This window comes from Patagioenas fasciata, chromosome 5, assembly GCF_037038585.1.
Source record: "Patagioenas fasciata isolate bPatFas1 chromosome 5, bPatFas1.hap1, whole genome shotgun sequence".
Lineage (NCBI taxonomy): Eukaryota > Metazoa > Chordata > Aves > Columbiformes > Columbidae > Patagioenas > Patagioenas fasciata.
This window is the reverse complement of record NC_092524.1, coordinates 34,859,657-34,873,278: the sequence shown is the minus strand read 5'-3', so window position 1 is coordinate 34,873,278 and position 13,622 is coordinate 34,859,657. Positions and strand designations below refer to the sequence as shown.

Sequence of the window (13,622 nt, the reverse complement as noted above, 5' to 3'; positions counted from 1 at the left end):
AAGAAACAGGAGTTGAAGAAAAACCTAATTCAGTGCATAGCCTAGATCGAATAAAGATCACAAATACTCTGTTACAATGGCAGCCTGTGGTAATTTAGGGTTCTTCCTTGAGCAGACCATTGCCAGTCTGGAGGAGCCGTAGCAGGTTCCCAAGAAGCAAGCTGCAGTTCTTGCAGCTGTTTGAAGGTTGCTCCTTCACCCCAGTTCTCTCACTGTTCCCTTTTTCTGTTTCCAGGTGTGCTGCCTGCCCATCTGGCACTGTGGCATCGCTCGGTGCACTTTCCCTTTGCAATAGTTGCCATTGTTTCCACCCATTACTGACTGCTTGAATGCCTCATTTAAAGCTCTGTCCTTCAGGGAAAGGGAGAGGTGCCTTCTTAGGGACTGGTATAAAGAATTGCTGGGGATCAGTAAAGCTTCTTTTCCTTCTTCTCTGGCAGGCTGAGTCAACATCCCAGCCCCTCGGACTGTCACTCACACTTGGTGCTCTCTACCGACACTGCTTGAGTACAGTGAAAACCACAAAATACATGAAATAATAAGGGTAGAGTAATTTGGAATTATTGCAAGTGTCCTTGTGCTTGCACTCCCAGCTCAATAGGAAGCCTTTAATGAGAGTTTTCCGAAATAGAGTTGCATGCGACATACGGAATTCTGCTCCAATCTTTTGACAAACAGCCATTTCATGAGAGAGTGGGGGGTTTTTTTGCCACTTGGTACGTTCCAGAAGACTTTATACCTTTGCTGGTTACTGATTGATAGTTCTGTGCTGAGCTCCCTTTAATTTTGCAATAAACTAACAAGGAGGCTAAGACCACAAGTTTACTTATGAGTTATTTGCTCAACTGGATTTACAAGGATGACAAAGTCAGATTTAGTAGTTTCAGTGTGGTCCTAGGAAGAGGAGGAGGAGTACTTGAAAAATTGTACTGTATAAATAACCAAACAAAAATAGTTTGCTTATTCTTCTGTGTAAAGCAGTTATATTTCAGTTCTTAGGCCAACTCTCTCCCAGGACCTGCAGGGGCTTTCCGCATAGGCAGGAACTGTGCTGTTCCCAACAAATGAGGGTGTTGGGAGTTCAGGCACTTTAAATAAGTATTTTTGCTTTTCTAATGTGCTTCCAGAAAACTGGCATCTGCTGAAGTCACATGAATAGAAGGAGATTCTATTTTCACAAAAACATGTGAAGACTTCCAGAGAGTATAAACAGCGGTGTTGACTCCGGGCTTAATTTTAGAAGTAGCAATGACCTATCTAGAACATGAACACTGTTTTACTTGAGAATTTCTTGTTTCCATTTTTTCAGGTGTCAGCACCTATGCAAATTGGGGAATTGATCAGAAGCATAGGCATTTTTCTTAATGTGTCTAAAATTAGGAACTTGAAAATGTGTTCCTATTGTCTTCTTGTGTTTATGTCCAGGTTTTCTAACTGTGAGGAAAAGGATTCTTCTTGTTGTAACACTTCTGATGATTAGAAGGGGTTATTTTACAATCTAAGGTTGCTATGCTGAAGTAAAAGTCTTCATATGATTGGGAAATTGTGTGGTCAGTCGATTGTGTGGTATTTTAAGTAGTAGACGTTTTCCCAGAAATGATTTTGAAATTTGAATCTGAGCGAATTTCTACAGTGTTTGTAATTCTGTTGGAATTGGAAGGCTGAGGACTGTAAATTTTCACTTGTTAAATAGCTGGCTTAACCAGTTACAAGTGAACAGGCTGAAAGATTAAAGGCAGTCGTTCGTTGAACTCCATAGGAGACTGCATGGAACAAGTTTCCAGTGTTACTGAGCTGTCTAGCTGACCTTTTAATCTCTTTTTCTCTTCTGTTAGCAACGGAGGATGTTTTCCATTCATTCACAGTCAGTGGCTGAAGAAGCCCTACACTCTTCACTCATCACAAGATGGAAACAGAAAGCAATAACACAAACCCGCTTACCTGTTGAGCATGTCAGGACACAGTTGTGTGTGGAGAGATGTCATGTTTTTTGTGACTCTAAGTGCTTTAGTGGTAATGAAAGTACCTCTGGTAACAAAAATATTTTGTTCCATTAGTTGATGGTGGAAATAGGAGCTCCTCTTAAAATACTTGGTATTTTATAAAATACAATGTGGTTTAAAATACCATGTATTTTAATATGATAACATTAAAATATCATGTAGCACCATTCTCACTGTTGAGTGTTCTGCTGGAAGATAAACTCATGATTGTCACTGAACCTTTTAAGTGGAAGCTATGCTTGGCTGGAAATGATGTCCAGTATCTGACAGAAGGACCCACAACAGAGGCAACTTTTTCTTCCCTACTTGGACTAAGGACTTGGCAGGTCTCTTGTACTAAACAAGGTAAATCTAATCAGTACTTTAGTGGCAAATCTCCATAAAAAACTGTGGAAATGCTATTGCTACTTCAGTGCAAGGCACTGTTGCTAATAAGTCTGCTCGGACTTGTGACCCCAGCCTGTTCCCAGGTGCTGTTTAGCAGTGAGAAGTGGTTTCTCTCAAGTGTGAGACCCACCAGACCAAAGGGAGATACTCTAACCTTCTTCATACGGTTGGTGATTTGTATCATATGGGCTGATTAAGATCAGAACTAGCATTATTTTCTGCGCACACATGTATGAATCAGTGTGTGAGGCTCAGCTGGTTCTGTCCATGCACAAATGTGATTGCTCATCAGAAAGTCACACAGCTGTTTCACTCTGTGCCTCCTTTGTGTTCCTGTGTCTTCTCTCCAGATCACACTCAGGCTTAACTGTTCCCTCAGACACCTATTTGCAACTCTGAATATGGTGACCATTTAAAAGTAGAGCAGAATGGAGCACGAGCACGTTTTTCAGGTTGCTGAAGGAGACTTTGGGGAGAAGTTAATACAATCTATAGATGTGTCACTAAAATTGAATGATATCAACGTTCAGGGCTTCAAGTTGAATGTCTGTAGGCTGGGGGACTGTGAAATCATTTGGTCTTGTTTGAATGGCACTGTTCACTGCCAAGGTATTTGTAACCAAAGATTTGCTCTGGGAAAAATAAAAGACACTTTCCATTCAGTAAGGGCATGTGGTTCAAGTTTTGAAGATGTATGCATTCTGAGGAATTCTATGACCGTCTTTTTGCTTCAGAACTGGAGCTCAGTAAGGGCCGGCTTTTTTCTTCTCGTTAGCAACCCGCAGTTTGTTTGAGGCAGTGAGAGTCTGGAGCGCTCAGCACACTTTAGAGGGAGGTTCAAACTGTATTGTGGGTGCACAAAGATGAGTATTGGTTGTTTGATAATAGGAGTACCTATACCCAATAGAAGAATTTTGCAGTAAGCTAAGCTGCAGAAGCATGACAGGGAATTTGATGTCTAATTTAGTAATTTAGTGCTTTAGCTAACAGTGTCTTGGCTTCTACTTATGGGAGAACTGAATCTCTGTGTTGGCTCTGCAGGCTTGCAGAAGTGAAGAATAATTTTTCAGTTAATTCCAAAATAAGCATTCTGTACATGCATATGGTTTCATCTCAGAGGAAGTATGCTTATTCAAGATAGTATTTAAACATGTAGTTAAGCAAATGTTTAACTATCAGTGAAGTCATGGAACTAAGAATACAATAAATTCCCATCCTCAGAGCAAGCCAGAGAGGAACATTTACTTGGGTCAGACTCTGCATTTTTAAACTAACTTTTTAAACAGTATAACAAGGTGTATGGGCTATTGTTAGTATTGAATAGTTACTGAAGGACACATCAGAAATTGAAATCTAAGTTCAGAGGCGTAGCTTGAGTTATACATAAAAAGTGAAGAAGAATTACAGTTCCACAGTGATCAGTGCTGTGGAGTTCCTGGCCAAAGAGAGGTCGAAAAAACTAAAAGGTTAAAAAAAATGCAATTGCATTATACTTGTTTGTTGTCCATTTTTCTTTTGATTTTTGAAGCACTTAAAGTTAGTTTCCTTTGAAGGAGAGCAATATGAAATATGGCGTGCTTAGGCCTTTTGAAAATGATCCTTAAGTACAGTAGCTTTTCTTTAATATGTGGTGTATAAATAATAAAAGATGTGATGGCACAGTACAGAGATTATCTTGGCACAAGTCTGGGGTGACTGCATTGCTTACAAAGTGTTTAACACTTGTGAATAATGTGATCATAGCAAAAGTGGGCCAATGAAAACTCCATATACCACCAGTACGTGCACGTGCGTAAAAGTTAGTGTGTGCTGTTTCAGGACATTTTCTAGAACGAGATCAAGGAAAAGCTTCAGTTTTGGGCCACGCTGTTGGTATGTCTTGTGCCTTGTTGCTAGAAGAGCCTCAATGGACAAGTGAGGTTGTGGGGTTTGTAACAGTGAAAATGAAGTGAAAACAGTGATAAGAAGGAAAGGTCTCGCATCCCTCCACACCCCTTCTCCTGTCTGCCCACTCCTTTCATTTGTCTTGAACCAGTTTTGATGTTCAACCTGTCACAAGGATGAACTCGCTCACTAAAATGGAGGATAAGGATAATACAGTGACAAGGAGAAAGGAAAAAGTTACATTTTTCTTTTTTGTTATTATATTGAATCTTGCCTTGTAATCTGATGAATGGGACATCCAGCAGTGGCTGCAAGGGGTTGTGCATGCCAGGCCCTTGCCTGGCTGCTTTTGGGTGCTCACAGGTGCACCCTGCAGCTCTGGGGAGAACAGCAGAGGGGTGTGATGCCTTTCTTGTGTGTTTGCAGCTGGCAGTCTTGCAAGTTGTACCTTAAGAACCTTAGCCTAGGTGTAAGACCAAACAAGGCTGGTATCTTCCATGTCTGTTCTCATAAATGCCCAGTCCCAAATGGTGCAGCCTTTGGTTCAGCTGGGCAGGGTGGTGGCAGCCTTGCAGTCAGTAGCAGAAGAGCATGAGGAACATAACTATGGGACTCTGAAGGTCTCGAATTCCTCTTGAGTAGATGAAGATCTGACTTAGAAACTTTTCAGTTAGTCCTGTTGATATAGTCCGCAAAGCTCTCAGGCACCACCGTGCCTGTTTACAAGCACAGAACTGGGTGGCTGACGCCAGCAGGGAGGAAGAACTGTGGTCTTGGTAAAGGTCGCAGGCTCCATCACATTGTTGGTAGGTCACGTCATGCTGCCTGGAGAAGACGCAATGCCCCGCAGCGCCGCCACTGCGGTTGTGAGTCTGTGATCTGATACAGCTTCTGTGGGATCTTGAAATAGAAAAAGAAAATGGAGAGTGTGTCATATCGTACTGCTGAAAGTGTTAGAAAGCAGGAGGAAGCCATGATCAGAGGGAGGGAGGAGCAGCGGAGGAAAGAGCAGAGAAATTCCTCTTCTTTTTAGCAATAGCAAGCTGTTAATTTATTCCAATAGCATCTTGAAACCGCATCCACAGAGGAGTACAGCGTAGGATTCCTTTCTCCCTCCTGCGTCAAATACAGCTGAAGACAGGCCGCTAATTTCAAAGAGAATTTGTTTGGAGTGGAGCCTGTTCTCAGTGCAAATGGAACAATCATTTTCATTCTTTAAAAAAAAAAAAAGTAATTTCTGAAGTTTTGTTAGTCTATGAAGTGGAGACCAATTGTAATTGTGGAAACCACAGCTGCTTAGGGATCCAAAGCATTAGGAGATAATTGTGTTTATACCTATGCTCTTTTCTCTGTGGTGTTCACAGTGTTTGCCTTAATGCTTTCTGTTGCTAGAAAAAAGTACATGTTCAAAGGTGCAAGAAACTGTACATCTCCTGCAAGCAAGACCATTGCTCATGCTGTCAGAGGAGAGCACTGAGTACTACAGTCTGTTGTTTACCAGAATCTTGTCATCCTGAAAAGTACTCAAAAATCCTCTTGTGTAGAGATAGCCCTGTGCAATTTAGTACTCTTGTACTTCAGATCAGTGGGGAACAGCAGCTTTCTCCATGGCAGTGTTTCAGCCAAAGGAATGAAATGTTTAAGTTGTATGGAAACTACTAGGAAAATAGATTTCCTATTTGCCTATGAAGAAAATGATGTTTTTTGTAAGGTGCATCAAGTTGTTCGTTGAAGGTTGAAGGTCTTCAGAACAATAACTGCATTTTAGGTGTCTGTATGGATCAACATGCTGCTGTTTAGTTTTTAATCTTTTTAACAATATCCCCTTTCCTGCACTTCTTGCAATTCTCTCAGTTTCTGCAGGTAGTTCAAGATTTTCTGAGTGTTGAATTTACTGAAGGTCAGAGTGGAGGGCTGCCTGGATGCTGTGCCTGGAGGATTCCAGTCCTCTCGTGGGCCGCTCTCTGCCTTCCAGTAGCTATAAAAATTCATTTTCCTCCCCCCTCTCCCTGTCTGTTTGCAGGTTATCTTGACGAATCAGATTACCACATCGTTGAGCAATAACCCTGCGATCCAGGCAGACCTGGTGTCTCCAGCTGATGATTTGTCCCTGTCTGAAGGTAAGACATCCCTTCTATCAGAAATGAAACTCTACACTGACACAAATCCACATTGTAACTTGCAGTCTGCTGTTGATATACGGAGGTCTGTGAAAGTCGAGTTATCAAGTCTAACATAAAACAGTCTGGGAAGAAAATTATTTTTTATTTTCTCTGAAAATCCGTTTATAAATAAAAAGAAACTAAGTGTATTAACTAAAAGGATCCGATGCTTTCTAAGGACTGGGAATGAATTTTTGAGCCACATTAGATCTATGACATATTCCTCAGTATTGTACTTTCATTCACATGCATTTAGAGCCTTATTTTCTCAGTCTTCTGAAGCTACTGCTAGAGTTAGTACCCAGGCTAGGCTGCAGATTTGATCTTCTGTAATGATAATCAGTAATTCCTTAGAGAAATAGCCAGTTGCAAATGAAGGAGAGGAAATACTCAGTCCTGTCCCTTGCATGATACTTGTCTGTTTTTCAAGTACAGCACTTCAACATGCAGCTCTCAATATGGTATGAATGCAATATGAAGTTTTGTGTGATGCCATATAGTTCTTTACATCTTCATTTCTCTTCTGCACAGAATTAGTGACAAGCACACATTTTTGGGGTAATAATGAGGACTTACTGTGCTAAGAAGTCAAGACAATTCTGAATCAAGGTTTGCAAAGTGATATTATAATTTCAGCTTTTCTCACTTGCAAAGAATAGTCAGAGTACCCCCAATCAGGGACAGATGCAGAGAAGTTTGTTATTTAGACTTCAGTTCCTGCATAGACCCAAATGTATGAGGTAAAGCAGTGCTCTTTCCTGCAAAGGCATGATGATCACACGTAGGCTTCCTATTTTGTGTAACGTATTTCCCCTCTTTCTCTCCTTGTTGCTCTTTCTGGTGGTTCTGGTCAGTTTGTTCTGGTTGATCACAAGCAGCCCTCAAGCTTGTCCGACTTTACACAAGAACAGCTTGGTGGCAAAATGAACTAAGCAGTAGTTAAAACCCGCATTGTTTCTGCAACTCATTTCAATGAACAAGAGAAAGAGGTTGAAGAAGGATTCAACAGAATGCAAAAGAGTAGCAAATAATTTCACTAATTGATGTGTTTACTTCGTAATTTTGTCAATAGGAGCTTGGGCAAAGCACAGCCCATTAAATAATTTTGGAATTGTGCTTGTGGCTTCTGTTGGCTCCATCCATTGCCAAAGTATCTCTGAAATTCATTGCTTGAATATTGCTCCCTGCCTCTGTCAGAAAGAGTTGAAATTTGGTAAATAGGTTTGGAAGAGGAAGGCATCATTTTTCATCTTTATGATTTCCTTCTTGGCACAAAGTTGTTGCACATTGTCTCATTAAATACTCTTGATTGCAGTACTTGTGTTTTATTTTGTGCTTTGGAATTACTCTGTATGAACTTCCTCTGAAAAGAAAGGCATAGCTGATTCTGAAGTGGAAGTAATAACAAAATATGTTCTCAGGAAAACATAACTTTGATATTGCAGTTAAAATATTTGAAGAGTCTCTGGAAAAAGCATGGAATAGTTGTAATCTTTCTCAATTTTCCCGCAAATACAAAAGATTCTGTGTATGAGCTGTAGTTCAATAGTATTCTGAAATTAGGACCATGTAAGAGATGGTAGGATGACATTTTGTCACAATTACAGTTTATTAATGAAGCTATCGTGTGTCTAAACTCTTTAGCACCATTATTTTTCACCTTTTAACCCAAGAATGCATTCTCTGTGTGTTGTGTTTTCTTTTGTTTCTCTCATTCCTTGATTTTAATTAAGGGTCTGAAGTGGTAAAATGTGCCAACATGACACTTGTTGAAAATTGAAACCTTTGTTTAGCCTCAGAACAAGAGCAGCACAGACAGCGGCAGTGCAGGCTCCTTCAGTTACTTCATGTTTTATCAAGGAATGCAGGGGTGATAAACTGCTTTCCTTCTCTCCTTCCCTTCCCTCTTCTGTCAGCTAACAGTGACATGGCATTTACGTCCTGTGTTATATAACGGGAGCACACAGTCTGTCTCCACATTATGTAGTTTTCTCCTACTGTCTTTCTTATCCATAATATGGCAGCTTATGGGTTTCCAGTTTGCTTCAGTTTTAACCCATGCTATCTAGCTGTGCGAAAAAAGTGGAATTTCAGGCCCATTCAGCATTTGATTTCCATGTTTATCTTGCTATCAAAAGATACGGGTATGGCCAGTGTTTTTGAACATAAAGGTGCTGACCTGTCCCGAGAAAGTCCTGCATAATTTTTTTCATATTAGCTATTGAACAGCGTGAAGGTAGCAATACTTTAACTTTCTGACAATCTTGGCCGCTTTAAGAATCGTCTTCTAGAATTAGTGTGATACTCGTAATGCTTACTGCTGTTTTACAACTGTAGAATTTGCAGGAAAGAGTAGTTAGGCGAGTAGCCCAAGTGCTCAAAGTGGACGTGTTGCAGAGGCAGGAATAGAGGCCACATTCACAACTGGGTTCTTACCTCATTCTTCCTCTTCAGTCATCACCATCTAAAGCTCAATTTGAACCAGTGACCTGGATGTGAAAGGACCCATAACACATTATTAGTCCTGTAAGCAACTCAGACCCCTTGGTTTGTATATATATCAAATATGTTGGTTTAATCCTATCTGAAATCAGAGTCCTGTCACTGTAAATGGTTTGCTAAAAGGGTAATCTTCCTTAGAGGCAGAAATGAACATTTCAAACTGAATGTGCTGGCAGAAAGAAACGGAATGTTGCATTGGCTTTTGTTTTTGCTTCTGATTGTGCTTTAGAAGGGAATTAATTGCGTTATGTGTTAGATTAGGCAAGAAACCAAAGAAGCTGTTCATCTGATGTGTGACAGAAAGTTAATCTGATGAAAAAACTGAAAGGATATTGTCAAGCTGTTTCAGGCTCAGAGCTTGTCTTCTGTAAAATTGTAATCTGGTGCATGAAAACTTGTGTCCTGAAAATGTTAGATTTTTATGAGAATGTTAAAGGCTTTATAAATGCAGTGCTGATTGTAAAATCCCACCACTTACATAGCAATGTTAGAACTGTTGATCTGTCTTTGGTGGTGATAGTTGTAGGAAATGGTTATGTCCAGCTAAATTCCCAGATCTATGCATGCACCTGCTCTAAGACAGAAAACAAAATACTTAGTTTTCTACAAATTGAAAGTGCTGAGTACATACAGAAGTTTCTGTACCTGTGGGCTGAGTCCTTGCATTCATTTGGCCTTTACATACTTGACAGATTATCATGTCCTTATCAATTCAGCAAGACTAATAATAGTTTTTCTGCAGCTGTAAAGTTCTTAGGCACGTAAGGCTGTCACTTCATCCCTAGGAAGCAAACTCAGTTTTTATTTGTAGCTGTAGCATTCTTATGTAAGTCTCCTCACAAACCCTGTCATTGTAGGGGACAGACTGAAGGATATTGTGAATACTGCTATTTCACGTTCATCCTTGCTTTATGAAATAGCCTCTGTTTAGCTCTTCCAGTCAGAGGCAACTTGGAGAAGCCTTAAAGTTATTTTAGTTTGCAGAGGTGTTCAGGTGAGCACAGGACTAACACTAGGCTTCCAAATGTGTCATCAAGCATTAATGCTATTTTATTTGAACATGTAAAAAGTAGCCCTTAACCCAATTAATTTTTTGATAGTTAAAAAAACAGATTTAAGATGTATTAGGCTAAGTAAAGACTAGAAATGGAGTGCAAACCTCCACAACAAAATATTTTGTATGGCTGTTATTTGATACTTTTAACCAAGTGATCTGTGGCTGTGACTGTACTATTTTGGGGGTTTTTTTGCAAGGTTCACCTGACTGGATTTTACCTCATGTATGTAAAGGGTCGTTAGAAATTAATTCTAAGCCTGTGTGTTTGAGTGCTAGCTGGATGGTGAAATGTGTGTTTAATTTCTTTGCCGCAAAGAGATAGGACAATGTGACCTCCTTGAGGTCCCTTCTAGTTCACCAGTGCCTGTCCTCTTAATACATCTGCCAGCTGCCAGCTCCAGCTTCCCCTCACGGACATCAAAGCCAAACTCTGTCTTTCTTGGAGAAATCTCAGGGGCATGTTGGTAGGAACAAGAACAGCATCCCCCTCCCAGCATGCACAAAGCATCAGGCAAAAAAAGGAGCGCTGTCTCAGGCTTCTTCAGTCTCAGCTAGCACTTTCAAGTATTTGTTTGGAAAAGTCAGAATTATTTGCTGTTTAAAATTGTGAGTAAACTTGTGCTAGCTCTTGGGAGGCCAGCGTTCAATCTTCTGCCATGTGCGTTCATCAAGGGGTTTGTCACGGTATTGTATATTTTTAGTGCACTGCGTGAGCAATGAGTTTAGTCTGACCTTTTCATCTTTGTTGCTGTGATCTTGAATCTTTTTAAGCTGTTGAGCAAAAGTAGGCTTTCGTGTTATGGAGACTGCAGAAAACTAAGCTACCACAATATCTCCCACCCACAGGATTTTCTTACTTTAGAGGCAGATGATTTGAAGCCGGAATCTTTGGCTTCTCTTCTTTGCATTGCCCTTGATCTCATGTCAGATTGTGGTTAAATAATTTTATTCTTTAAGCTGCAGTTTACCATCTTTTTAATATGGGGATGTGTTTTTATTTTGCAACTTTTTTTTTTCTTAATATTTCAAGATACTCCTCTGAGGAAAATAATGAGTTGCCCTGCTGTTCACCCCTGAATAAGACCAGTTCTGTAGTTTATTACTTTTCTTCCTTCAAATCCCCTTTTTCAGTCATTGTATTGAATGGAAGGAAAACACTGTAGGAATTACCAAGAGAACTGAAGGGCCCCCAGAGATCAGAGGCTGTTGGTTGGTTTTGGTTCGTTTATTTATCGAATTTTGTATACACTTATGCTTAAGATAGGACCTGCAGGGGGCTTAATAAAAATAGAAAAGAATATTCTATGAGAACGCGAACATACCTGTTTTGCAGGAGCTGTGAACTTATGAATGAAGCAGCTGTTAAACAAGTTCTTAAAACACTCCCTCCTTGTAGTTTTAAAGCTAATGCAAAATAAAGCTTGTCCTATTGAAGTGCTCCAGCATGATGTGAATTTAAATCGATTAGAAAGTATCATAACACTTTGGCATGTTTTCGGTCATTAGTATTTTAGCTGAATGCTCTGTAAACGTATTGCAGGCTGGTTTACACAATTTTGCTTGAAAGAGGAGATAGTTTGCCTTGGATCATTGAAACAGTGATGTTACTTAATTGTAATAGTTTTTTAAACAGGATGATTCATAAATTAATATTCTGTCTTTGTGATATGAATCCACTCTGACTTTCTGAGACCCAAGTATTTGGAAATAGTTAGTAAAGCTGGTTTTTTAATCACCATTATGGAATAATCTATGTGGAGATTACTAGGCCTGTTTATGAAACTCAAAACCATGTGGCGCAGTGTAAGAAAGATCTTTTGACTGTGTTCCCTTATGTAGACCCTGTGAAAGTCAATTAATTTTAGATGTGATAAAAAGCAATGAGTGCAAATAACACTAGTGGTGTTGCCAGATTATTTGGAAGGCGAATTCCAACAATTACTCCATGTCTGTGAATACTGAAGAATAAATTTCTCAAGTGAGACTGGCGTGCAGGAGTGAACACTAAAGACTGAAACATATGACTGAAAAGGTAATGGAGTTGGTTTTTTATGGCTTATCAAGATAGCAAAGTGCTACAATATATCTTTTGCCCTCTACAGTCATGATGATACAGGGAAGTGTAGTGAGATTTGTCTCTGTTTTTACTTCGGTATGAATTGCTACTTCTCACTTGATGGTTGGTTTGCCACTCAGGCCCAAGACCGTGATGGGACCAGAGAGCTCCGTGAGTCCCTCAGCAACATGACTGTCCTCAGTGGTCTGAGCCCTGCCTCTCTCTGGCTTTAGCGTAGGAGTTGATGGAGTCACTCTACTCACTGCTTCCCGTTCATGTGAGCTGTAATAGAACAACTGGAGTTGTTTCTTTCTAATTCTTTATTTTGCTTCTGGACTTCATGTCTCAACTGTCTTTTAAAACTCCCGCAGCACAGACCCTGTAAGCCCCTTCACCAGCCAACAGTGCTGTGGGCAGCCCTTTGTTCCTTCAGTCTGTTCCATCTTTGAGTTACTTCTCCAGCTTCAGACCCTTCATGAAAAAGATTGTTAGGCTCACATGCCCTGAAAGGTGCAAAAGGATCTCATCTTCCTTAACCTGCTAGAAGTCAGGATAGTATGTAGCACATCCACTTCATGGTAGGTAAGCAGTGGGCACCAATTTAAGGAGGGACCTTGATAAAAGTCATAAATGCATGTTGGAGGGAAAAACAAGCCTCCTCGAAATAGGATTTTGTGTTTTCACTGTGCTTATGTTCCTGCTAACTCTGCTCCTAGCAGTAGTGGCGTCTGCACCCCGCTGCTTCAGGGGAAGGAAAAAAGCCCTTCTGGCTGTTGAGAACGCTGAGGGAAGTGCACCACCATTACAGGGCCTGGTACAAATGATATTAACCATTGGGGAAATGATATTGTGGTTGTTTCTGCATGGCGCAGGGTTGTGGTGGTGTATGGAGCAGTTAGATTTCAGGATAAGAGTGGGCACGTCAGCCTGTACTAATTTTGATGCTATATTTCAACAAGTGGGAAGTAGTGGCGTAACAACATCCAGCCAAATTTTAACGTCTTTTTAATCAAAAGATAAATCTCTCAGTAAAACAGTGTTACAGGGACTGTACATGTCTACAGAGGCTTCAAGCTGAATGACATATACATAATCACTTGATCTAGACTGTGAAGGGGTTGAAAACTGTCAGCAGGAGCATTCAAAGGCCTCTCTATATATCAGTTCAAGAGAATCTCCGTTCCTCATTTCCTAATTGCCGCAATGATAGAATACAAAGCTTTGCTGCTTTGTTGTGGTTTCTTTCTGAAGATGTGATATGACTTACAATCATTAATCAACAATTTGTAATCCAAAAACCCTTCAGGTGCATTTGCTGGGAATCACTCATCTGTATAATCAGAGGCATGATAACAGAAGCACTCACAGTCATAGGTGAGTGGTTGGGAGTTACCACCTCTCAGCTGCTAAGTAACTTACCTCAGCTGAAACAAAGTGTGACTGAGTACATGTTGCACCTTCCAATGCAAAGTAAAATGGGTTTGCCTGAATCCTACTAGCCACAGTAGTTTATTCCTGTTTTTCTTTAACTGCAGTGAGCTGAGAGCGTGCACAGGTCAGCCACCGAGTTC

At 40.4% G+C, this 13,622-nt stretch overlaps 1 protein-coding gene across 13 annotated transcripts in view; it reads left to right on the top strand.

Annotated features, from left to right (window-relative positions):
• Nucleotides 1-13,622, top strand: part of RAD51B (RAD51 paralog B) — a 400,284-nt gene that overhangs the window by 175,936 nt on the left and 210,726 nt on the right. For all 13 annotated transcript variants that reach the window (XR_011739357.1, XR_011739359.1, XR_011739354.1 and 10 more), the window contains one exon: nt 6,298-6,394. Coding sequence is in view for 7 of the 13 variants with exons in the window: in XM_065838638.2 (XP_065694710.1) it covers nt 6,298-6,394 (97 nt within the window). In the remaining 6 variants the exon portion in view is untranslated. The remainder of the gene's footprint in view (nt 1-6,297; nt 6,395-13,622) is intronic.